The sequence below is a fragment of the Xiphias gladius genome, chromosome 24, assembly GCF_016859285.1.
Source record: "Xiphias gladius isolate SHS-SW01 ecotype Sanya breed wild chromosome 24, ASM1685928v1, whole genome shotgun sequence".
Taxonomy (NCBI): Eukaryota; Metazoa; Chordata; class Actinopteri; order Istiophoriformes; family Xiphiidae; genus Xiphias; species Xiphias gladius.
In genome coordinates this window covers 5,916,289-5,940,429 of record NC_053423.1, presented here as the reverse complement: position 1 = coordinate 5,940,429, position 24,141 = coordinate 5,916,289, and the positions used below count along the sequence as shown (strand labels likewise).

Here is a 24,141-nt window from a genome sequence, read left to right as displayed (position 1 = left end):
CTTGGACATATGGATATAAAATGTAAAGGGAAAAACTAAATAGCAGTTGGCTTTGGCATTATTCTATGTAAGTAATTCTTACAGGATATGGGATGCATCCTGCATCATCTTCAAGCACATAGTTGCAGGAGAAAAAAAAAAAAGTCTAATTCCAGAAAGGCATTGCACAGCAGTTCTCAGTCTGAGCAGTCGCCTGCAGCTACAGAGTTACTTTACTTCAGAATTCAACTGTTTTGCATCCCAGCTACAGAAGTCAGTTCGTCATTTAAAGAATGCACACTCACGCTGACATTCAGATCGTTAAATTTAACTTAAAAAAGTCCCGTTTCCTTGCAGGATACATAATCTGTATTAGATCTAAATCTTTAAGAAGAAAAAGCCACTTTGTCAAAAAGCACCTATATTTTTTGTTTTTATGAATACTCAACATTATTACTGATGTCTTTTCTTCATTACACCTTATCTAGAAATAGGACAAATATAGTATATCATTCACTCCCCCGCACCCAAGTGTCAGTCGTGTCAGTTCAGATGCCTTTAAAGAATATTGAATACTGTTAATTTTTTTTAGGTAATTTAAGGTGAAAAACAAAGTAGCTGAGTGATAAGCAGTGTGGCTTTCCAATGAGATTTTCAGATTATATGAAAAAGGGACAAAATAACTACCACTAGCCAATATATGACCTCATTTCAAACATGGCTTGTCACATGTCATGTCCCATGTGAACAAGCCACAAAGCTTTTTCTGTAGAATAATCACCTGCAGAGAGGCTCTTGGCAGATCTCAAGGATCCACTTTACACATTTTCCCCCGCAGAAGCATTAGCACAATTCAGCCACCATTAAAGACTATTATCAAAGCAGGAGGTGCAGGGCTCTCAGACATTAGTAATCACTTCACCTGCCTTGCAAGGATGGCAAAAAATATAAAATGCGGAAAGTCGGCTGACATTATAGCTTATGTAAGTATTTGTAATATGTAAGTATTTGTAATATTAGAATAGATGACAGGTTTGAAATGTAAGGGAGATGCAGCATTAAATAATGTGTTGCTCTGATGTTTTCAAAACTGTCTATAGATTTATTATTATTTCTGTCAGTCATTTAAATTTGCCAAAAGCTGTCTACCATGGCTGCATAATAAATTGTATTAAAATGCAATTTCATTTCATAACTCTAAACCATGTAATTCATACACAACAATGCAGTGAGATCCAATCAAACCTAGCACTGCTAACTGTGCAAAGGCACAGGGAGGCAGTCAACCCAAAATGCCAACATAAAATACAACATGAGGCTAAGCCTTACAAAAAATTCCTTGCCACTAGATCAAACAAATATCTGCTACCATGACCTTAAAAATAGATGTTTCTGTATAGCAACTCACAGCTAACTTTGGTCAACACATAATAAGGTGATTTTTTGTCACAGATATTTTACATTGATTATGTTGTTCCTCAAGGAAGGATTCTTAGTCCTATTTCTTTTGTCTTTATATGTGTTCTAAATGATGTCAGATATCACCGTTATGCAGATGATACAAAATTGTATATGACTTTTTCCACCAGAGAACTTTTGCACCTTTTAAGACCGTGTTCTGCATTTTATTTGCCATTTTAATAAGGTCACAAAAAAATAAATTTTCAATGTAATGAACATTGCCTAAATGAATTAATTAGTCGCTTAGATTATTGCAATTCTCTTTCTACTGGGCTACCTAAAAAGTCTAATTCTGATTGCTCTAGTCGGGATTTGGGCTAATACAAATAGAGGGATTGCATTACTCCACTGCTCGTGAGCCTGCACTGGCTACCTGTACCTGATTTTAAAGTACTTTTACTTGTGTATAAAGCCTTACATAACCTAGCACCTTCCTATATCAGCAACTGCCTTTCATTTTATATTCCAATGAGAACTCTAAGATCTTTCACTGCCTCTCTTTAAAAAGTTCAAACAACAAATCGGGCGAGTCTGCATTCTGTTTTTATGGTTCTAAACTGTTGCATACCCTCCCCTAATCTTTGAAGAGTAAACTCCTTTGATATTTTTAAAAAGAAAAAGAAATTAAAGACCTATCTTTTTAATTAGGCTTTTAATCTTTGGCATCTATATTCATTTTTCCTGATGTATTCATTGAGTTTTCTTTTTTTTTTATGTTTATCGCAGTGTGTTCAGATGTCTTATTCATTTTTATTTTTTATTCCAATTTTTGTTTTGGCCTTAAATTGGTTTTAATTGTTATTAAATTATTAATAACAGTTATGCAACTGTTTACCAATAAATGCCTTCCAATGGTTTGCTGGTGAAAGATTTTCATTGTGTTCTTTGTTGAGTAAGTAATATGCTGAGAGTTTGTAAATAAAAACTTCATAACAGCTCAGTCAGCACTGCAAAAGAGGGCAGATCACAATGTTCTTATCAGATCAAGTTCAGAACAGGAAAGTAGGAGTGAAAAAGATGTTCAAACAAGAAGGAATCCATTATGCAGGAGCTTCGAAACTACTATAGGCTAAACACAGCAAGTCGTCTGAAAATTAAGTTGTTTGTGGTGTTTAAGTCTTTTATATGCTTTAATTGTGGTGAGTGGCACAGTATGGCAATAATATTGGAGGTGGATGCCCCTATCTCCTATGAGGTTGCAATGGAAATGTAACCCTGGAAAAACAAAAGTCACTGCTGAGAGAAGAGTATTCAAATGCCTTGATTACTGTATATAGTCTATGGTTTTTAACCTGTTTTTTTTTTTTTTTTTTAAGTCCACCATATAAATTGCAAAAAGCATATACATTAAAAACGTTCTATATGTAAAATTCTCACTGATGGATTTCCAAACCTCTTGGCACATTCTTATTTTTCACTCTTTGTAAGCTTTCCGTTTTGAGAGGGCAAATTACTGTAAGGAAGACTCAACAGGAGTGTTTCCTCCTGCCTTACCTCTTTGTCCATGCTCTCTAGATCCTCCTTGCAAAGTGTGTATAGAGGCATAGTTTCTGACATGCTTGGTTGTCGTTTCCGACGAGACGGTCCTGGCTGCTCATCGTCTTGGCTGGACCCTGCCACGTCATCCTGCTGACTCTTTGAAGTTCCCCTGTGGTAAAATAACAGACAAAAAACCTAAAACACTATTCAGGCAAACTGCTTAATTGCAACTAAATAGATGGACTAGCTAGACAGCTAGCCAAATAGAAAGAGGAAGGTATCAGGTTTTTATTTTGACCTGGGTAGTGACATCTATTGCATCTAGGTATCTATGTTTTAGAGTACTCTTCACAGGAATTGTAAGGGAACTGCATTAATTCGCAAACAATGCACATAATTAGCACATTTTTCACAACACAGAGAATTTGCAGATGTAGAGTGCAGGATGAAAGAGTGAAAGTTGACCTACACCAATGATAAGAATTGCAAAGGCTTTCTCTCTATAACAAAAACCCATTAGATCCAAATCTTATGCAAGTGGGAAGAGGATGTTTCTATACTTTCCTCTTGGCAGTTCTTAATTGAAAAGATTTTCTTTGATGATTAAATCCAAGTTTATGCAAGTCCCTTAAACCTCCACACTGCCTCTAATCCATGAATAATGCGGGCCAATTTCATGCTTGTGATTATTAATCGCAGTGTATCATCACAGATATATTCAATTCAAAACATTTTAAGCTGGCATGACTGTCCAGTAAAGAGATGTAAAGTCAGAGTTTATATTACTCTAGGGAAAAACAGTCACACCATAGCCTCTGTGACACCAAATGACAAACAAAAAAGCATAAAGAGGACACACTTTTCATTAGTATTTGTGACTGACTAATGAATGACAAATACAGCTCTGGAAAAAATTAAGAGACATCTGCAAATGTTTCTGAAATCAGCATCTCTACATGTATGACAGCCATTCCATTCCAGTGTCTGATGAATTCCAACACAAGCACACCTCATTCTACTTAATGAGGTACTGATTAGGTGATCGCCTGAACCAAATCTCCAAATCAAATTTAACGAGGAAAAGTATAAAAACCAATGCTGTGGTAATCACTATCCTCTTGCAAGAGGACCAGCTGGACGGCAAAAACAGTGCTAGTAGTACCTCAAAAGTAATTGGAATCAAAAAATAACTATTGACCAAAAGAAAGGTTGAAAAGAAAAGTTTTGAATCAGGAAAAGAAGGGTTCAATTCTGGCTTTACTGGCAGAGGGATACAGTTAGGGTCAGGTTGGTTCTAGTCTTAAAATTTCTAAGATGGCGGTTCATAAGAACGAGGTCATTAGACATTGGGGACAACAAAGCTACAGACCGGCAGAGGGCAAAATCAACTCTCCATTGACCGGGATGACCGTCAACTCATTCGAATGTCACTCAGCAACTGTAGGATGACATCAAGTGACCTACAAAAAGAATTGCAAATGGCAGCTGGGGTGAAGTGCAGGGCGAGAACGGTTTGAAACAGGCTCCTAGGTGCAGGGCTCAAGTCGTGTAAAGCTAGAAAAAAGCCCTTCATCAATGAGAAGCAAAGAAGAGCCAGGCTAAGGTTTGCAAAAGACCATAAGGGTTGGACCATAGAGGACAGGAGTAAGGTCATCTTCTCTGATGAGTCCAATTCTCAGCTTTGCCCAACACTTGGTTGTCTAATGGTTAGATGGAGACCTGGAGAGGCCTACAAGCCACAGTGTCTCGCACCCACTGTGAAATTTGGTGGAGGATCGGTGATGATCTGGGCGTGCTTCAGCAAGGCTGGAATTGGGCAGATGCGTCTTTGCGAAGGACGCGTGAATCAAGCCACGTACAAGGTTATCCTGGAAGAAAACTTGCTTCCCTTTGCTCTGACAATGTTTCCGAACTCTGAGGATTGGTTTTTCCAGCAGGACAATGCTCCATGCCACACAGCTAGGTCAATCAAGATGTGGATGAAGGACCACCAGATCAAGACCCTGTCATGGCCAGCCCAATCTCCAGACCTGAACTCCATTGAAATCCTAAGGGATGTGATCAAGAGGAAGATGGATGATTACAAGCCATCAAACAAAGCTGAGCTGCTTGAATTTTTGCGCCAGGAGTGGCATAAAGTCACCCAACAGCAATGTGAAAGACTGCTGGAGAGTATGCCAAGATGCATGAAAGCTGTGATTGAAAATCAGGGTTATTCCACCAAATATTGATTTCTGAACTCTTCCTTAGTTTAAAATATTAGTATTGTGTTGTTTAAAAAAGAATATGAACTTGTTTTCTTTATATTATTTGAGGTCTGAAAACACTGCATCTTTTTTGTTATTTTGACCATCTGTCATTTTCTGCAAATAAATGCTCTAAAGGACAATATTTTTATTGGGAATTTGGGAGATTTGTTGTGAGTAGTTCATAGAATAAAACAAAAATTTTAATTTTACTCAAAGACATACCTATGAATAGTAAAATCAGACAAACTGATAATTTTGCAGCGGTCTCTGAATTTTTTCCAGAGCTGTGGAGTGGAAGATCACAAAGGTGATTTTGACGAATTGTGAAGTTTTCCTGCACCTGCCACATAATTCATGTCAAACTGTAGGTGGAAAGTAAATGAGGACATGACTAAAAAAAAATAAAAAATAAAAAAATATTTCTAAGACAGGATGAGTATAAAAGTTTTTTAGGACAAGTATTTTACACTGTTGAAGAGAGACTTCTTCCCCTAGTAGTGTAAAGTAGCCACGACTATTATGTTTTGATTTAAGACACAACGCGCAGATGAAAAGAAGTGCAACACAGACTCGGAGGGTTGTCTGGGAGCAACAAACTACACACTCTTTGGTTGACCCGTTTCCCTGTCACCAAATGCTATAAACAATCCATACATCAAAGGTATGTTGGGAGGTGGGGGGTGGGGGGGCGTTATTGGCCTCAGTTGCAAGCTGAAGACGATGCATGTCTCCAATTGGGGGCAATTCATTTAGTACAGTAGTACTAATGCAACAGCTGTTTTAGTTTACAGAGAATGGTGGGATGGAATTCAGGCCCAGAAGGCAAATCGATACATTTAACTGGGATGCAAACTCATCAGGGGTGAAAAGGCCATAAAGGTGCCCACCCCTTGCAATGATGAGGGGGCTGTTTACAGCTATTGCAACTGCTGTTTGGTCAATTAAAAGACAGGGCTTAGATATGATGTTTATGTTTAACACTACAACTAAAAGAAAAACTCTCACAAGGTCATTTAAATTCAGCTTGTGTTGTTTTCAGGGATCTTGGCATTTGTTTCCTTTGAAAGCAACATAATTAGGCTAATGTAACAACCATTCTACTTACCTTCATCTAAAGTAACCTAAGTCCATGTCAGCTAAATGTCTACACCGTTGTCTGATGAATTAGTCTCATGTTCCAGAACAAATCCAAAAACAAACTGTTTAATGACGTCAGGGTTATGACAGTATTGGCCTTGCTAATATTATCATGGAAATAACATTAAAACCTAACATTTCATCCAAACTGTGATGGCTATATCAAAACAACTCAACCTTATCAGGCTAATTAACAGTGCCAAGCTTGACATTCCGTAATATAAGCCACTTAAGGTTATCATATAAATAGTATCATGTAAATAGTGTCAACTACATATCAATATCAAAGTAATTTTTAACCAAATTGATAATGTGACGATTTTAAAGGGTAATTGTTCGTGCCTAAATGCTATATAACATTTTTTGTTAGATGATAATTTGTGAAGTAATGGCCAAACACATCTATTGTTTTCACTTACTGTGGCTAGAATATTTTCATGAGTTCACAAGACTTAAGTAGGCTAGCCTAGCCCCTTTTGAGACAGTCTCATACACTGCTTGCTTATATTGCACAAATCTGTTTAATTTCTTGCAGTACCTGAGAGAAGACTGCTCTCTGTGATCGGAGAGCATCAAAGACCCTGATGCCTGGAAATAAGGTGGTGGCCGTGACACCTGAGGGCCCCTGCGGATCAGCTTCCCTGTGACGGGGTCATAGGTCCGAACCTCTAGGGCTGGAGGTAGGGGTCTGTGGTGGATGAGAGTTGTGTGGAAAATAGGCTTCCGCAGGGAGCCCTGATTATCAGGGAAAGCTGCTGGACTGTTGCTCCTTTAACAGACAAGAAAAAAAGATCTCAGAGAAAGGATTATCCTCAAGAGGGATTCTGATAAATGCAGTCAATATGTCAGCAATATCTTTAGTATTTAAGTTATCAGTTCATATCGACAAGCTTTGGGAGGCCTGTAAGACCACTGCTCCACAGACAACTGCTTTACCTTGCTGTTTTGGAGTAGTCTTCTTTTAGTGGGTACAGCTGCTCCTCCACCCTCTCCCAGCGCTCCAGACAGCTCCACAGCCAGTCGGGGTTGACAACATGGAGATGCTTGCAGCCCTGTGCCTGACGAACCTTCTCGGTACCTGGGTGACAGGAGTGAATGAAGAAAAGGTTTTGACCTTACAATCAAAATCTATTACCAAATACACACTCTGGGTCTGCTGAATCATTCAGATCAATGATCGGACTTTCCTTTCTGGAAGAGAAAAGGCAAAATAACTGCCTGGTCAATATTATTAGAGATAACAAGGAGGATTTGTCTTTTGCAGCCACTGTCCTTTCATTTCTATGTCAACTCAGCAGTAGCAATCCGAAAAGCTGTGTTTTGTTAGGGTTGAAATCCACAGAGAGATGTGGTTCTGCTTGAATAACACTTATTGATTTTTGACATAAAAGACACCAGATTGAATCTTAGAGTCTAGAAGCTCATTAACCCTGGGTTATTTTAGCCATGCATGGCTGACAAACAAGTGCTTGTTCAGATATTGACTACCACTGTTTGGGCACATTTTCAGTTCAGTTGGTGTACATTTTGCAGAACAGCTGTTCAATGTTGTGCTGTTTGCCATAAACCTGCAAACTAGTATTTTAAGTATTTCTAATCAACTTACGCAACAAAACTAACATATTCATCATGATAGACCGATTTTATTATTTCATTATGATTTAAATGTGGTGAAAGAACGCATGTTAATGCCAGGTTTGAACCGGGCCAAAGTGCGGCTGAGGCTGATGGGAATGTCATTAGATTTGCAACTGTTTGGTCATAAACCAAATAACTTGCAGATTAAATTTTTAACCTGTTTGTGATGCTAGATGAAAAGTCATGGGATCACCAAACCCACTAGGATTTATTGTGAAAGGACCATGAATGTTTGTCCAAAATTTCATGGCAATCCAGCCAACAGTTATGACCATCCTGATTTGTCTTGCTTCAAGAGTGCCCACCTGCAGGGAACACAGCAGAAGCAGGTGTTAGATGTGTCATGCAGCTGAAGGGGATAAATCAAGCCCCCAGGAACAGCACAGGGCTGTGAACAAACTATCAAACTGCGTTCGACTACTTCACCTCCGCATTCATCACGCGATGCACACTAGACCAAAAAGCATTTTTCCCATACACAATCACTTGAAAACTATACGATTATTTTATTTTTTCCCCACTCATTTGACTCCATGCAACAGGAAGTCAGCCGGCTAGTCTGGCGGAAGTGTCTGACATTCAACCTCACAGTCAACTGGACAGGAGAAGAATTCTGGTGCACATGCACCAAAAAAGCAGAAACACGATGAAGCCTGCTCAAATAAGTAAGGAACTTTCATAGGAATGAATGGGGCACCATCTTTCAACAAGGTGTCCTTCATAGATCCATGGGTTAAATTCCAGATGCAGAGGTACTGGTTGTTAAAAGCTATAATTAACCCATTATCTTTATGAGATACACATAATGAGTATCTGTCAATTTTTCTTCCCTGGCAACAAAATACGCATTTTCTGCAGTTCTTTCCCGTCTAAGTGACCTACTACTCATATTTCCCTGATTCCATCTCTGGCTGATTTTCCTCTCCTGATGTACAAGGTGAGTGATTGCAAATTGCTGCTCTCAGCAGGGCTGGCTTCCAAGGCAACGGTGCCACTTCCTGTGCCTGTTTTCAGAAGCTAAACTGGATTGATAGCAATACAGTCGTGAGTCCACTTTTGGTGCTCTTCAGATAGAATAACAATTTCGAAGCAGGTTAGAAGCTGCTTTGACAACTTTAGTGTCATGAAGCATTGTTTGTATCTTGTGAACTACCAGAAAATGCATGAGGACGTTATACACATTTCTGCAGACGGCAGTAACAGTTGTTGACGGTTATGTGCTAAGGGTGCTTAGTAAATAACTGATAACCTGATTAACACCCCAGCAAAACAGGACATTTGGCAACCAACAGTTTTACACAAGAGGGTTTTGCCCCATCAAGGCAGTACATTTTTTTAAGCCTCAGTGTAATCAAGGTGTTACAAGTGCAAATCCTTACCATTCGGGGGGGAAAAAATTAAACAAAAAAAACAACAACATACAAACAAAGCCTCCAGCATTCACATGGTTCTCTAATGTCTGATGCAGTGGATCAATTTTTTGTCAATCAAGTAAGCCTAATTAACTATGAGAAGATCGATTTTAAGCATTATTATTTAAAGCATGAATCAATTTTTGGCCCCTAGTGTAAAGGAGAACTTCAAAACAAGCTGACAAGGAGCACAGAGGTCCAGATTAACAATTGGTTGCTTGTTCCACCATCACAAATTAAAAAAATAAATAGGAAATTAAAGTTATAATCCTTAAGATTTTCATGAAATCAACTGACACCGTTTTTGACTGGCATTTTTTTATGCAATTGTCATTCAATGTATGCAACTAACACTCTTTTTTTTTTTTTAAAACAAATAATCTACTAGTTATTTTTTCAATAATCAATTCATTGTTTGGTTTTCAAAATGTCAAAAAAAAATAAAAATTAATAAATCTTAATCAAAACCTCCCTGAGCGCAAACTGACGACTTTAAATGCCTTGCTTTGTCTGATCAGAAGTCCAAAACCCAAAGGTATTCTGTTTATTATTATATAAAAGCAGCAAATCCAGCCATTTGAGAAGCTGAAACCTGAGAATATGTAGCACTATTTTCTCAACTTTTGCTTGAAAACGGCTGAAACAATTAATTGATAATCAAAATAGTTGCCAATAATATTTTTGTCAATCAACTAATAAATTAATTGACTTTTCAGCTCTAGCATTCACATTCCGTTATTACCTCTTTATACAATTGTTTTTGTTTTCGCTGGATTCAGATTGCCTCCCTATGCACGAGGGATTCACAGGAATTGACATGCATGTCCTACAGCAAAATTTTATCTCATTGATATCAATCTCAGTGTTTACTGTTCACTCTCTTTATACCATATCCAAGCTGTATTAAGTTACTGGTAAGGCAAACAGAACATCTTACTGCTGCTGCTTCAGAGGTAACACTGCCATGGATTTAACTGGGGTACAGTGGTACACTTGTATACCCTTACTGTCTTACGTTAACTGAAATGGCTGACCTTTTGAGATCCACTAATTGTGACTGTGTACTCAATCACAATTATCTCTGCTCAGCAAAAGGTTTAGACAAGGCTCAAACGCACAAATCTGCCAATATGTCAGTAAGCCCGACATTTAAATAAACCTTACATGATCCTTAAATTCTATCCTCATTAGCAATCCATGACTTGCATCAATTACGAATGGTTCCAGCACACTGGCACTAAAAATACCTCAACTAAGTTCAGCAAATGGAACATAATTAAAATACGCAGGTCAGAAAAAGCTGTAGAGGTAATGCCTTTGTGTTTAAAACTTATTCAAAAGAAATATGTTTGAGAATAATACTGTGAAAAATTAAGAAAGATCAATTCATTGTCAAAACAGATTTGATAGTGCTACTATTGAAGGCATTTCTACATACCAGCTCTTGCTGCAACAAGATGTGTTGTCCGACTGGGATCTTGGGAGTTGAGAACCAGATTCTTGCCGATCTTTGCCCCTAGCACCTTGGCGTGGTAGTACTCACGGGTCCTCTCCATTGGGTAGTTGGTCGGGTACAGACCACTGAACACTATCATTGTGCCCTCCAGTGTCTTGCCTTTCAGTTCTGGGACAATCTTACGTATGTCCGGCGTTTCGGAGGCCTCCTTCCTCAGGTAGGCCTCGTAGCGGCAATAGTACTCAGCATGAATCCTTTCTAGCACTTCCTCCAGGTAGATCAGGTGATCGTCCTTGTCATTATCGGCTTCCTCTTCCTCCTCCTCCTCGTCCTCCATACTCTGGTCCAGCAGCTCCTCCCCCATGGTGACTCCAGATTGTTCACTATTCTGGGACTCGGTTTCCGGCTCTCTCCTATCTAAACAGCCATTTCCCAGTTCGGGGTCTGGGAGAATAACCCCTGAAGGTTCTGCTACAGCAGAGCTGTTTTCTCCCTCACACCGACCTTTACTGTCCCCTAACCTTGCCCCATCCCCATCACTAGACTCTTGCGTAACAGGTTCCTGTCCAGGCTTTGTTGCCTGGCAAGACTTTCCTTCACTATCACTCTCTGATGAGGGAGGCTTTTCTGTAATGGAGTCATTGTCACTGTCACTGGAAAGTTCAAAGTCCAAATTATTGGACTCATGGCTGGGTGCTGATGAGTTTGCACCTTCTCGTGCCTCTTGTGTCCTGTTGGTGTCATCTTCCTTTACATTTGTTCTATCTCCCTCCTGGTATTCTCTCAACCCCGCCCCAGGCACCACCTCAGACACTGACTGTTTACTTTGTCCTGATTCTTCTTCTACAACCCCTGTGGGATGAGTCCGTTCATTTGTTGATACTCCCTGAGAAGACTGAGATGTTGTGGGCTCATCCTTTCCGGAAACACTGTGGTCTTTCGCTCTTTTCCTGAGGCCATTATTATGCTCTTCTGCACCAAGCGTCCCTGCTGATTCTGTGCTCTCTGCCGGTCGACTTGAGGGGCCTCCTGCTGGAACATGAAATGAAAGTGCATCAGAATCATGTCACCTCTGGTAGTTGCCTAGCACTTGTAATAGGTGAGGTTAGGTCAGGAGCAGCTAGAGATGAGAGAATTCTGTTGTCAAACAGGCCAATGTACATAAGATTTCCCTATCCTGACAAATGACATGGAAAACCTGGTCGAAAACTTGGTTGAACCCAGTAATCGGCAAAGAAGCCAAGATTATTTTGCAAAGAGGTGCTTACATATTGTGTCCTGAAACCAACAAACGTTAGTAAAAGATTATCAGACAAGTCAAAAACATAACTGGATGCATTAACTAATACTATTGGTTAAACGGTCAAGATGTGTGCAAAAGAGGCTTTTCCTTTACCTCCAACAGGTTGATAAAATCAATCAAAATTCAATTATTTGAGATCTTCCATTTATCTCTCACTAGTTGAGTGAGTTGGGGGTTGTCAAAGGCAGGGTCCAGAGATTTTAGCTCAAGAAGCTGCTCTGGCTGCACCTGTTGGCAAACACTTCCTGGTGTACAATCTTCCCAAATCAAATTCCTTTTGGGTACACTGGCTCACTCCAGTGTAAGGGACTCTGTTTAAGCGTGAAATAAAAAGTAAAAAAAAGTGATAACCTGTCAACATAATAGAATGTTTACCCATATAGTAATGTTGATTTTAAAACAGTCAAAACTGAACGAAGGAGAATTAAGGATTTAGAGGCAAAGTAAATTTTTTACAGAGATGGAAGTGTAGTGTAAAGTCTGCATAACATACACTCCCATAAGCAAGAAGAAGTTTGCTTATTCAAGGAAGCAGGTCACTTGGAACCACAGGGCTGGATGTACAGGAGAGGGCAGCTAAATAATCTGAGGAGGCAGGGCACGCTAGAGCAGGCATGGGCCAGTGGACGCCAGTCTTCAGTATACAAATACAGCAAATTAGACTGTAGGCAAAACCTTTCATCACTGTTTAATACATTCTCAAAAACAAAGAACCCTTCATAGACTTACATTGCTGCATCTCAAGATGAAAACTGGCCGACAATCTAGTGTACAATAGATATAGGGTGTAGTATAATATTTAACATCACAGCTTGAATCAGACAGTGTTAGTTAAGGATGATCACAAGCCATATATTACCTTTCTGTAGTCAATAGTATATTGGCACATATAAAATGGTAAATGGATTGCACTTATATAGTGCTTTTCTAGTCTTTTCGGCCACTCAAAGCACTTTACACTACATGCCACATTCTGCCATTCACACTCACACTTGCACATACTGACGGCACAGCCATCAGGGAAATTTGGGGTTCAGTATCTTGCCCAAGGACACTTCAACATGCAGACTGGAGGAGTTGGGGATCGAACCACTAACCTTCCGGTAAGCCACAGCATATATATGTTCTCTCTCTCTCTCTCACTCTCACTCACTCTCACTCACTCTCACTCACTCTCACTCACTCTCACTCACTCTCACTCACGTTTTTAGGTATTTTTGTTGTAACATTGAATCAAATGAGTAGTGTGACAGGGATCACTTGCAGTGATGAACCCACACAGAATTACAGAATTACCGGCCAGCTCTGGAGTTCTCTTTTGCTCTGCAAAGCATTTTAGCATGTTATTAGTTAATTGTTTTGGTTTATACGGCTTATAAGTTTATTGTTTTGGTTTGCTCTCGCTGCTAGCGAGATGATTATATATCACTGTTTTGCTTATAGCTTCTTATGCTGCCCCAAGGTGGCCAGAAAACAAACAAAAAAAACCAAACAAACAAAACAATGATAGTTCAAAAATAAACAAATAAAAAAAATAATGCAGCTTTAAGTTAAGCTAGATTTAGAGATAAGTAGCTACCCAGCACTAAGATGCTGAATGATACTAACCCCCCAACTTAGTAAGACATTTAAAAAAAAAAATCTTGGCTCGATTGATACCAAAGCATATCCTTATTTCAAGATTTATATTTTATATTCATAAAACTCCAAATGCTTTGAATAAATTAACTTCATTTCATAATGTATTTGTTTAAAAAAATACAATTGCAAATGTAAATCAGGAGATGCCACCAAGATACGTGCTAATTTAATAAAGTCCTTTATGTAACTTTGTGTATGTCATTCTTCTTACAGAGATTTCTACAACACGTACAGATAAATGTCTACTTAAATTGTTTGACCAGGAAAGCAGCAAGAGAGTTGCCTGGGGACACAATGACATAAAAACAGAGTCTGACGTGCAGCATTAAAATCAGTAAGGAGATGTGTCTCTGATTTATGAGTTTTACCCAGTGGGCTCCCCACATACTTCAACCATGGTCGAAGCTTGTGTTTTACCCTTTGAATTTGTCAACAATGTAAGAGCCATTACGGAGCCTGGCAGCTGTTGTAACATGGGATCAGTACAACCAGGAGTTGTCAGCTAATTGATGTGACAGCCTGGGAGAGTGGGTGTAAATGACGGGGGGGGGGGTCCTATAACAGCCCCCAAAGAGACACACTGGCTGGCTCCAAGCAGCAGGTTTCCTGCTATGATAATGACGAGACTAACAATGTGTAGGTTAAAGGATTCCCTTTATGAGGGGCCATCACTTAAGAGCTCAGCACAGAGGGACGCACAGAGGTCAAAGTATTGGAACCCTTTAAGACGGTCTATCCTTGGTCTTTGACACGTGCCTATGATCCATGATGATGTATTTTGTAAACAGAAGTGTGTAGGGTCATTAGGTGAATTCAGGGTACTGGCTGAACATGAATGCAGTGCTGAAAAGTATTTATCGTCTGGCCTGGGTGATTGTCTGTATTAAATGATATGACCAAGGACATAACAGAGTGATAATTTGCCTAATATATAACAGCCTGTTAATATAAATATTAAGAGTATTTGAATAAGTGCTAGGATTATTTTGGTTTTCTTTTTGCAGGTCAGTATTACAGGAAAATACGGGAGGAACTGGGTTCAGCCAGTGTAGCCTATTTTCAATGGATAAGTGAACAGAAATCAACAGATTATATTAGGTTAAGGACTGAGATAACCATTTCGAGGATTTGTACACTTTCTGAAATCAAATGTTTGTCTGGACTCCTATACTGTATTTATACATCAGAACTATGTGAAGTAATAATACAGTTTGCCTCTGGTCATGCTTCCCCTCTCCTTTCCCCTGCAGTTCTCAGACCCAAGCTGCAGCTTCAACAAAGCTAAAGTTAGCTAACGTTATGCTAATGTTAAAAATCCACTTTTTCTTCATCCTACAGTTAATCTATTCAGACGTGAAGATTCTGGCAAATAATAGACATATATGAAACTAAATGTGTGGCTTTTTACTGAGAAACTATTTATCTATTGTATTTTATTAGTTACACAAATAACCTTTCTGCCAAGCTATTTGGCCAAGCCCACTGTTGCTGTCTTTAGCAGGAGTTTCAGACTGGCACATTAATTTAAGAAGGCAACAAAGAGGTGCGCCCCAGGTGTCCAGTTATACTGTCTGTTTACTAAAAGTACATCCACACCCGCCAGCCCATCAGAATGGAGAATTCCCAGTGGCCATGGTATAAAACAAAATAACTTACAAATATTAATACATAAATAGAGAATGTATATGTGATATATATTGTACGTAAGTAAATGTGCATAAGAAATCTTAGATCTGGTGTCAGCCAAAGAGCCATGTTTTAGTATTACTTAGTCACTTATGGTAGCTATCATTAATAAGGCTACTATTCACCACAAGAATTGGTCAGTTTACTTCAAACAGCGGAAATTTTCCATCACAATTTAAATTTTTTTTTTTTTTTTTTTTTACAAAAAATTCGTTCTCCTTTTGCAGTTAATTTGTTGTCAGAGCTGACTGTCAGTGAGATGCAGTAGAGTAAACTCTGTGACTCTATTTCCCACCAAATAATGGACTGTGTAACATTCAGTATGAGCACTATGGACTTTTAACAACAGCCCAAGATCTGTGAGTCCACTGGACTGACTTGCTTGTTATCTTCAGCTAAAAGTGCCTCCCACAGAGGAATGTGCAGGGTACTGGGAACAAATCCTTGGACAGTACATCCTTGGTTGTACATTTGACCCTCTGTGTTGCATAAACTGTCAGAAACTTTGTTTGTTAAAGGGTTTGTTAAAGGGTGTGAGCATTTTACCTTTTCTGGCCATTTGAGCTTCCCGTGAGCCGGGGGGAGCATTGATATCCCCTGTGCCTTGGAAGTAGATGTATTTCTTCACAGTGATGAGGTTAGGTGCAAACTTCCAAACATCCTCTCGGTCATCAATTATGCAGACCATTGAATCCCCACAAGGGAAAAGGTTCCTGTCAGGAAAAATGCACAAGACACTAGCAGAAGTGCTGAGCTTTTTGACAGTCTTCCAAACTCAGACAAGCCATTATTTATCTCTCTTTGGCTGTAGTATAGTTAAACGACAGTGTTTTGTTATGAATCAAGGTAAGGGGCACTTCAGTTTCTTACGTCAATCTTCCAGTAGTTTTTCTTAAATTGTAAGGAAATGTCACTGACAACCATTTATAAGAGACACTGAGAGAGAATTACAGATTAATAATCATTGTGCTCCTCTACCAACAGTCACTGTGAATAATGACTGATTCAGGGTACAACAGTTATAGAACTTCGTGCAGGGTCATCACGGAGTAAACTACAAGCAATTGATCTAGTTGTCATCTTTAGCAGAAGGAGATCCCCACCTAAGATTCCCCGTCTTGGAGAAAGGATCGATGCATTCATCTCTAGAAAGGATCCGATGAGAGAAAAGCTTCTTTTCAGGATCCAGAAAGCCTAAAAACGGAAAGATAAAAGAGTACATGAAGAAAAAAATATGCATATTTCAATACAAGTTCAGTTGTACTTTAAATCATCAGCTTCCTCTCCAAGGCCACAGTGAGTATTACACTTGCATTGAAAACTTACGTAGTACAATATACTATACCATTTCTTTGACATATTAGTAAAACTCTCCTCTACAAAGAAGACATCATTTTCTCACATTTTAGCTACCTTTTCTTGAGTGTTTTCTCCAAGAAAGTCTGAGAAAGTTTGCAAAATTTGATTCAGTCAGTGGCAGAGAATACACTTGACTGTCTGAAAAGAAATATACTGTCTTTGGTGAAACCTTGAATAGAAATACAGCCGTACACTAGCTGAAGAAGACAGTCAGGGCAGAGGATTCTATAACCACTAGGGAAGCTGTCAATGCTGCTCTGAAACATGCCGACCTCCCTGCATCAGGGCCAGTAGTAAAATCCAATTCAAAATGCATTAAACATTCATCATTTGGAGGCAGAACTGATCTGGACCAGGGCTGTCTCTATTATATACAGTTTGATGAAATATTGCAACCTGAATACCAAAAAGATAGCATATAAACACACTACATACACTTCAGTATAATCCAGCCTTCAACCATAAACTGAAATATTTTCATTTAGGAGGAAACCAACACCAGTCCGCTAGCAGCGACATGCAGCTAAAACTAGGCCGGAAATGGAAAAATGCAAATCCAGCAGATAAACAGACAAAATGTTCATGCAAAACATTCACCGGCTTAGTAAGCATTTTAAAATTTTGCATCCCTGCTGCTTGCCAGTGACACACAGAGACAATGGATGCGTAACAGTAAAATTACACACAGCACCAGCCCGAATGCAAAACATGAGCAGATACTTCCCTCTTGTGGACACAAACAGGCAGTACAGGTAGACGTTTCTCTTAACCCTCAAAATCTAAAGACTTAACTTGCTCCTACATTTTGTATGTGGATTAATGTAATCAGTACTTATAATGTTAAGATAAATTAGGCAAAGTGAAAAAGCAATGACTCCTTTACCAGCAATGGTATGTGCATAAAGGCGGCTCCCGAATGTGAAGACATGTAGCTCATAGAGTTTGGCAATTTTCTCCAGGAATTCCTTGCAATGTGGGCGTAGTCGTGTGTGGAGCATAGGCTCTCCTCGACCGAGCTGGAAGTGGAATATGCCCTGGAGGAAATAACGTGTTAACTATGACAAGATCAAACAGAAAAACACAGATTTAGGACTAAACATCACAATTTAAGATTCTGGATAACAACTTTTGTTAAACAATGGTGAAATACTGACCACTTTTAATGAAAAAAATATGCAAGAAACTACTACTAAATCTTGTTTGTAATGGTAAATGAAGAACAACCCTGAATCCTACCACCTCACGTGTGACATAAACGCAGACATGTGTAAACAGTGGAGCACCAAAACCAGCACCGAATAGCACCGGGCAAGGTCTGAGTACAAAAACAGCGACTCCTCTAATGACACTGACATTAGAGCAACATGAAAGGGAGACTATGTAACTTTTGTAAGAAGAATTAACACATTCTTCCTCTTACAAATAAAAAGTTGAATTCATGAGAAATGAAACACATCCTCACTCAATTCAATATGCTCTGGGTTTTTACTAGGACGGACTTGCTTGGTCTGTTATGACCAGCACCTTATGGTAGCTACTGTTAGCAAATGTAAGGTAGTTGTTGCTATATAACAACTTTATTCAAACAATTTGCTGCCTTTAGGACATCTTTTTTTTTTTCCCTTATGCTACTGTTACATATTGTTTTAGTATTTACCAGTATCCCATATCTGTGACTTGTGGCTACCCTGGCGGCTGTAGAGCAAAAGTTACATAGTACAAGCCTTACAGAAAACACTTTCAGGTAAAGTAGAAAAAGACAGCCACATCAACAAACAATCTATTAAATTAATGGGGGGATATGAAACTTAAATGACAAATAAAAACCGAGGTTGCCTATCTATCACAGTCATGAGATTATTGTGATAAGAGGGAATAGTACCTTATTGGACATACGCTGGCAGTGCTGTTCAGTGGTGTGGATCAGAGTCTGGTCCAGATCCACCATCAGGACCAGCTTTTTGTTCCGATGGAGTCTCTGCTGGTCTTCTCTGCCCAGCTGTTCTGCTTGCTGTTGGAGTGAATGAGGATAATGCACAGAATATTAAAAAAATCAGAGCAACCAGTGCTTTATGTGTTTGCACGGTCTCTGTGCTTATTTTTTTATGAACTATTTATTAATTAAGATAACTATTAAAAGAAACCAGTATACGGTTTTAAGGTTATAGCTTTTGATTCACTTGAGCTTTGCAACTAATAGTTTTTTCTGTGTTTTCCTGAGGTGTCAGCTATGCCAAATAATTGCCCTTATAGGGATGAATAAAGTTGTACTGAAGTGAATTGAACTATTCCAGGAGTAAGTCAGTGTAAGGGTTGGGCAGAAACACTGGCCTTGATTTTGAACAAAAAAAAAAAAAAGACCAATCATCCACACTGACCTTGGATACATTAAATATTCTGCAGTATTTAATTACGTACTTACTACATCAATCATTTACATCATTTACTAAAGTTGTATGGAAACCTTGATCTAAACTGACTCTTTTCATGCTGACTTTGTTACTGTCATTCATGTCAGTGTAGAGGTATTTGCTCCAAAAACTTTTCGGATGTTCCACCCTGAAATACTTGAAAATCCCAAGGAAACCTTGAGTATTTATTCATTTATTAATTTTTGGCATAAAAATCAATTCATTTTGAACACGTGAAATACTGGAACAATTCAAAAAAGGTTCATTTATAATATGTGATATATAGTAAGGGGTGGGGGGATTGCGCTTCCAACAGCAGTGCACACGCAGAGACATTACAGCGGAGTGAATGTGAGGTATATCTGCCCTTCTAGCCCAGTCCTCCAGGTATTTCCATCATCTGACTCACCTCTGAGCTGACCATCAGCTCGGGTACACTGTGCACCATGGAGACTGTAGCTGTGGAGATGGGAGTTTGCTGGTTCCCATTCGTGCTCTGCAACCTGTGAGACAGACAAAAAAAAAAGAAGCGTGGGAGTCATGCATTTTGTAGTTTGTGTATCTCTCAGGTCCTTGAAAATATTGTGATCCATGCAAATGGATTTGTCAGACTCAGCTCTAGTTACTGGTTTGATCTGAGCAAACGTTTGCAGAAAATACTGCAGGTAGCGAGTGATCTGGCTGATCGTTGGCAGTCCTTAGCTACTTGTGACTCATACATAAAACAGGTTATAAGGACATGCAAAATGATTCCCTGCTGTTTAATATTCAAATGCTACCAGGTATCCACATCAGCCTATGTGCTTGCAATGCAAAGTCTGAAGTGTTGACAGTCAAAAACAACTTTCCATTTATCTTTCACACAACACCTTTAATAACGATACTTATAATATTCTGGCATTATGTTGCTTTAAATCAATGAACTCTACTACATTTATCATGGCGGGGATTCTTAAAGACTGCTGTAAATTTGACATCTTTATAGAACTGACACAAGGGAGCGTTTAGAGTGTGAAATTCATTTCTGACCTGTGTTTTACTCAGCTCTCTCTGTATGATCTCTGGTGCCACCTGATGGCATTAAATTAAAACAAAATCTAGCACAAATATTTTTGGTCAGATACAGGTGGTCAGTTTTTAAACCACAGGAATGTAACATCTTCAAAAAGATCAATAATTAAGAAGTTCCACCCAATGACTGAGGTTGAAAGACGTCAGGTGGCCTGGTGAAACTGTAAGGTTTAACTCTAACTAGCACTGTGAAAGGTCAAAATGTTTGTGCAAAAGTGTCAAACATATCTTCCCTGGACTTGAAAATGAAAACATGGATGTTTCTGTTTAAGTGTAAAAAAGTGACAGTGTGTGTGTTTCCTTACTGAGTCAGGTCCTGGCCACATTCAGCACATAAACCCTTCATCACTATCGGGTGGCTGCACTCTTCTACTCTGACTATGACACCCCTGGAAAAAAGAGAAGAAACACGAGTGTAAATACTTACTGTTCAGTAAACCAGTAATAGTGCATTATTTCCAGCTTTTGGCAGGATTCCCATTAAAAGAAGGTGTTAAATGAAACATTTGCTTTGTGGCATCCAAGGCCTGAGTGTAAATGCAGTTTACTGAATGTTATATCCTATAAACCTAGCGCTTGTACCACACAGGTTAGCTGTGAGCCTTAACGCTATATGCTAGTGAATTGCTTTGATTAAATGGCAAATGTTGCAATGATTAGTCGAATAATTGACCAGTCATTTGAAGGACAGTTAAAATGCCACATATTTGCTTGTTTCAGCTTCTCCTATGTGAGGACTTGATGCTTTTCTCTGTTTTATGTCATTGTAAACTGAATATCTCTGGGTTTAGTACTTTTGGTGGAACAAAACAAGACATCTGAGGATGTAACCTTGCTCTGGGAAACTAGGATGATTTTTTTTTTTTTTTTTTTACTAATTGTTGACCTTTTACAGACTACACAATTAATATATCAATCATTGATGAAATTAATCGTAAGTTCCAGGTCTAGTTATTACTTCAGAGAACAAGCTGTAAATCCACACAACTAACCATCTTTAATTAAATTAATGAATGGCTTGGCCTAATTCACACAGATGCTTGCTTTGTAATTAGAACACCACAGCTGTCACTACTGATGAAAATAAGACTTTCATAGTATTGGAAAACATTATTAAGTTGAAATAATAATAAACGACTATGAAGTAGATGCCTTCGTTTGTTTTAGGTATACCCTACAAAACAAATGGGACTATTTTAAGACAAAATACTGAGAAGCGCTAAATAAAATATCAGTTGGAGACACGATTTGTTCCTAAGTAGCTGCTGAGCATAAATCTTCCCTTATTCTGGAATACGGTCAGATCACATTCGGGAGAACGGCAGCCACGGGCCACTCGTCTACCTGTCAACACACACGGCTTGTACACATCGTGCACGCAGGGTCAGCTGCGTCAACGCAATGAAAACTAGACAGAACTCCACGTGCTTTTGCCTTCAAAATAAAGGCGTCTTTTTTTTCTTTTCTTTTTTTTGCCCGTAAGAATGATTTCAAGTATATCAAAGTGGCAACTCATAAAATCACGTAATGTGTGCTACAATTTCTCTAACAATTGGTTTGATTTCCACTATATTTACAACGACTGAAAAAGTTCGGAAAAAGATTATCTAAAAGGTTCCAGATTTATTTTGAAATTCCCCCTCAAATGTCTGCTTGTTTACTTTGACTCGCTTGACACTGGTACGAGCAAATGCGGCGAGTGTTGGTTTGAGTACAGCTAGCAAATAAGCTAACGTTAACTTAGCACATATACCTAGCAAAGTTAGCTTGTTAGCTAGCTACCGTTACACTACGGGTGAAGGCAGTAGCTGGCACAGCGATAAATAAAACTACAGCTGACGTGTTGCCCGTAGCCTTTCCAAGCAGGGGGCAGGTCAGCTAACATTAGCTACCTATTGCAAGCAGAGTGACTCACCCGGGAGGTATGACTTGTCCAAGTTGACAGCATAGCTCCTTCACTACTCCAGCACGGTCCGATTTCACCTTCTTCTCCGGCAGCCTGGCAGCCTCTGCCCCCTTCTCCTGAGGTATGGGAGCACATAGTGCTAGCACGGAGTCTACGTTAACAAGAGACCCGGGTTTGACCTTCCACTCTAGAAGCCGTAGCGGGAGAGCTCCGGTCGGCCAGCAGATATCTGCCACCTGCACCGCGGGGCCCTCCGCTCCTGCACCGCCGCCGCCACCGCCAGAATCTGCGGCAGGATCTTCCATCTGCCCCGCACTCTCCAAAAAAATCCCTTTAGTTTTAAACAACCGTCCGCTTAAAAAGTATCCACTAGACCTCGTAATCCCCCGTGAATCATTAAAAAGTGCAAACCATCAGAATGAAGGGGAATTAAAACAAATGTGCCTCCGATTTAAACACAGTAGCTCCCACACTCTGCTATGTTCGCTCTTCCCGCCCGTAAACAGGAAAGCGCAACACTGCAGCGACACGGGTCGATACAGCATCCGGTAGACCATGCAGCCAGCTAGATGAGAAACACAAAATTTCCACTCAGGTTTCAAAATAAAATCCCTGACGAAATACTACCGGCATTTTGTTTCTTGAAAAGTTTAAGAACTACATTTTCACCACACACGTTATGTGAGTATAAAATAATATTGGAGCGCTTGTTGTTGTGGATATTACCCGCACATTTCTAAGAGCTATACGGAGACAGACAAAACCCACATTGTTGTTTCTTTTTGTGTAAGTGGGCAAATTTACGACCTTTCTTTTGAAGGCCAACCCACGTTTCCGGTTCGTTCTGGCTAGAACTATTCTGGTTGGACAGAGCTACATATTAATTCTCTTCACTGACAGAACTTGCGACAACAAAACAAGCGGGTTTTTACATTTGTATTACGGCGTCATAAAGTTTAGGTAACATAACAACAGGAATCCCAACAAAATTACTATGATGACAAAATAACCTCTAGCTATCTTATGCGTTTCCTTATTTTTTTTGTTTTATTTGCTAAAACTTTCCATAAGGCTTTGTATGGGGACCACGAAATCCACAGAGACCTGCCTGATGTAACATGATGTAACATAGAAATAATACTACATTAGTGTCTCATGTGGCACCGTCGGCGTTTCGCTGTGGTTGCATGCTTTAGAAATGAAAGCTACCGTCACGGGCTGTCATTCTTTCAAATTACGCAATGGCCCCCCAGTTTACAATGAACAGCCTATGTTCTTAAGCTACAGTTAGGTGGAGTAGGCTCATCCGAACCCTAACCCTAACCCATTTTATTACCATTACTGACCCTTAAGGTCAGTTTTATGCATCCTGCATGATAGGTTGCTGTCAATAACAATGTTTTAGTTTGAAGTTGTGGTGTAAAGGGGGAGCACGAGGCATGAATAACAAGTGTATAAATTACTATACAAGGGCGTAGCCTCGGACCACTCCATAGGATCAATGACGTATTATTTCCGTACCCATCTACCAGAGAGTGCATCAACAAGATACAGCTCTGCCCAGACCGCTTGTCCACCCACTGTTCGCAGACTTCACATAAAATCACCCGCTGTGTTCTCGGCAAAAAAATCTACACCTTCTGGTAACACGGGCAGAGGCATTTCTGTGGACAGTGAAACTGCAAGGCTTAAATTTCACGTGTAGTTGATAAATCAACTGACAAGCTCTTCCTTAAAACATTAAAAATGATGAGTAGCCAATCGCAGCTCGCCTTACAGCTGCGTGTGTTAGGTGGGACCTCCTATAATTAGTCTCACTAAATGTTATTATTGAAGAATTTTTTAATGATGTGTGTATATATATATATATTTATATTTTTTTAAAGTTCCCCTTCACTCAAAAATGTGTTTTACTTACTGATGCTTCAAATGGATGTTTGGCCCTCTCTGGGA

The 24,141-nt window shown here is 39.3% G+C and overlaps 1 protein-coding gene across 4 annotated transcripts in view; it reads right to left on the bottom strand.

Moving 5' to 3' along the window:
* Positions 1-22,720, bottom strand: part of ctdp1 (CTD (carboxy-terminal domain, RNA polymerase II, polypeptide A) phosphatase, subunit 1) — a 69,138-nt gene extending 46,418 nt beyond the window's left edge. Inside the window, exons 1-11 of one of the 4 annotated variants that reach the window (XM_040122563.1) lie at positions 22,198-22,720; positions 20,588-20,671; positions 19,621-19,714; positions 18,683-18,811; positions 17,684-17,855; positions 16,545-16,635; positions 15,988-16,154; positions 10,794-11,843; positions 7,242-7,383; positions 6,844-7,074; positions 2,935-3,088 (exon numbers count right to left, since the gene is read on the bottom strand). In XM_040122563.1, the coding sequence (XP_039978497.1) occupies positions 2,935-3,088; positions 6,844-7,074; positions 7,242-7,383; positions 10,794-11,843; positions 15,988-16,154; positions 16,545-16,635; positions 17,684-17,855; positions 18,683-18,811; positions 19,621-19,714; positions 20,588-20,671; positions 22,198-22,493 (2,610 nt within the window). In that variant the 5' untranslated portion in view covers positions 22,494-22,720. The remainder of the gene's footprint in view (positions 1-2,934; positions 3,089-6,843; positions 7,075-7,241; positions 7,384-10,793; positions 11,844-15,987; positions 16,155-16,544; positions 16,636-17,683; positions 17,856-18,682; positions 18,812-19,620; positions 19,715-20,587; positions 20,672-22,197) is intronic. The other 3 variants (XM_040122564.1, XM_040122565.1, XM_040122566.1) reach the window with 3 other exon arrangements.
* Between the last annotated feature and the right edge of the window lie 1,421 nt (positions 22,721-24,141).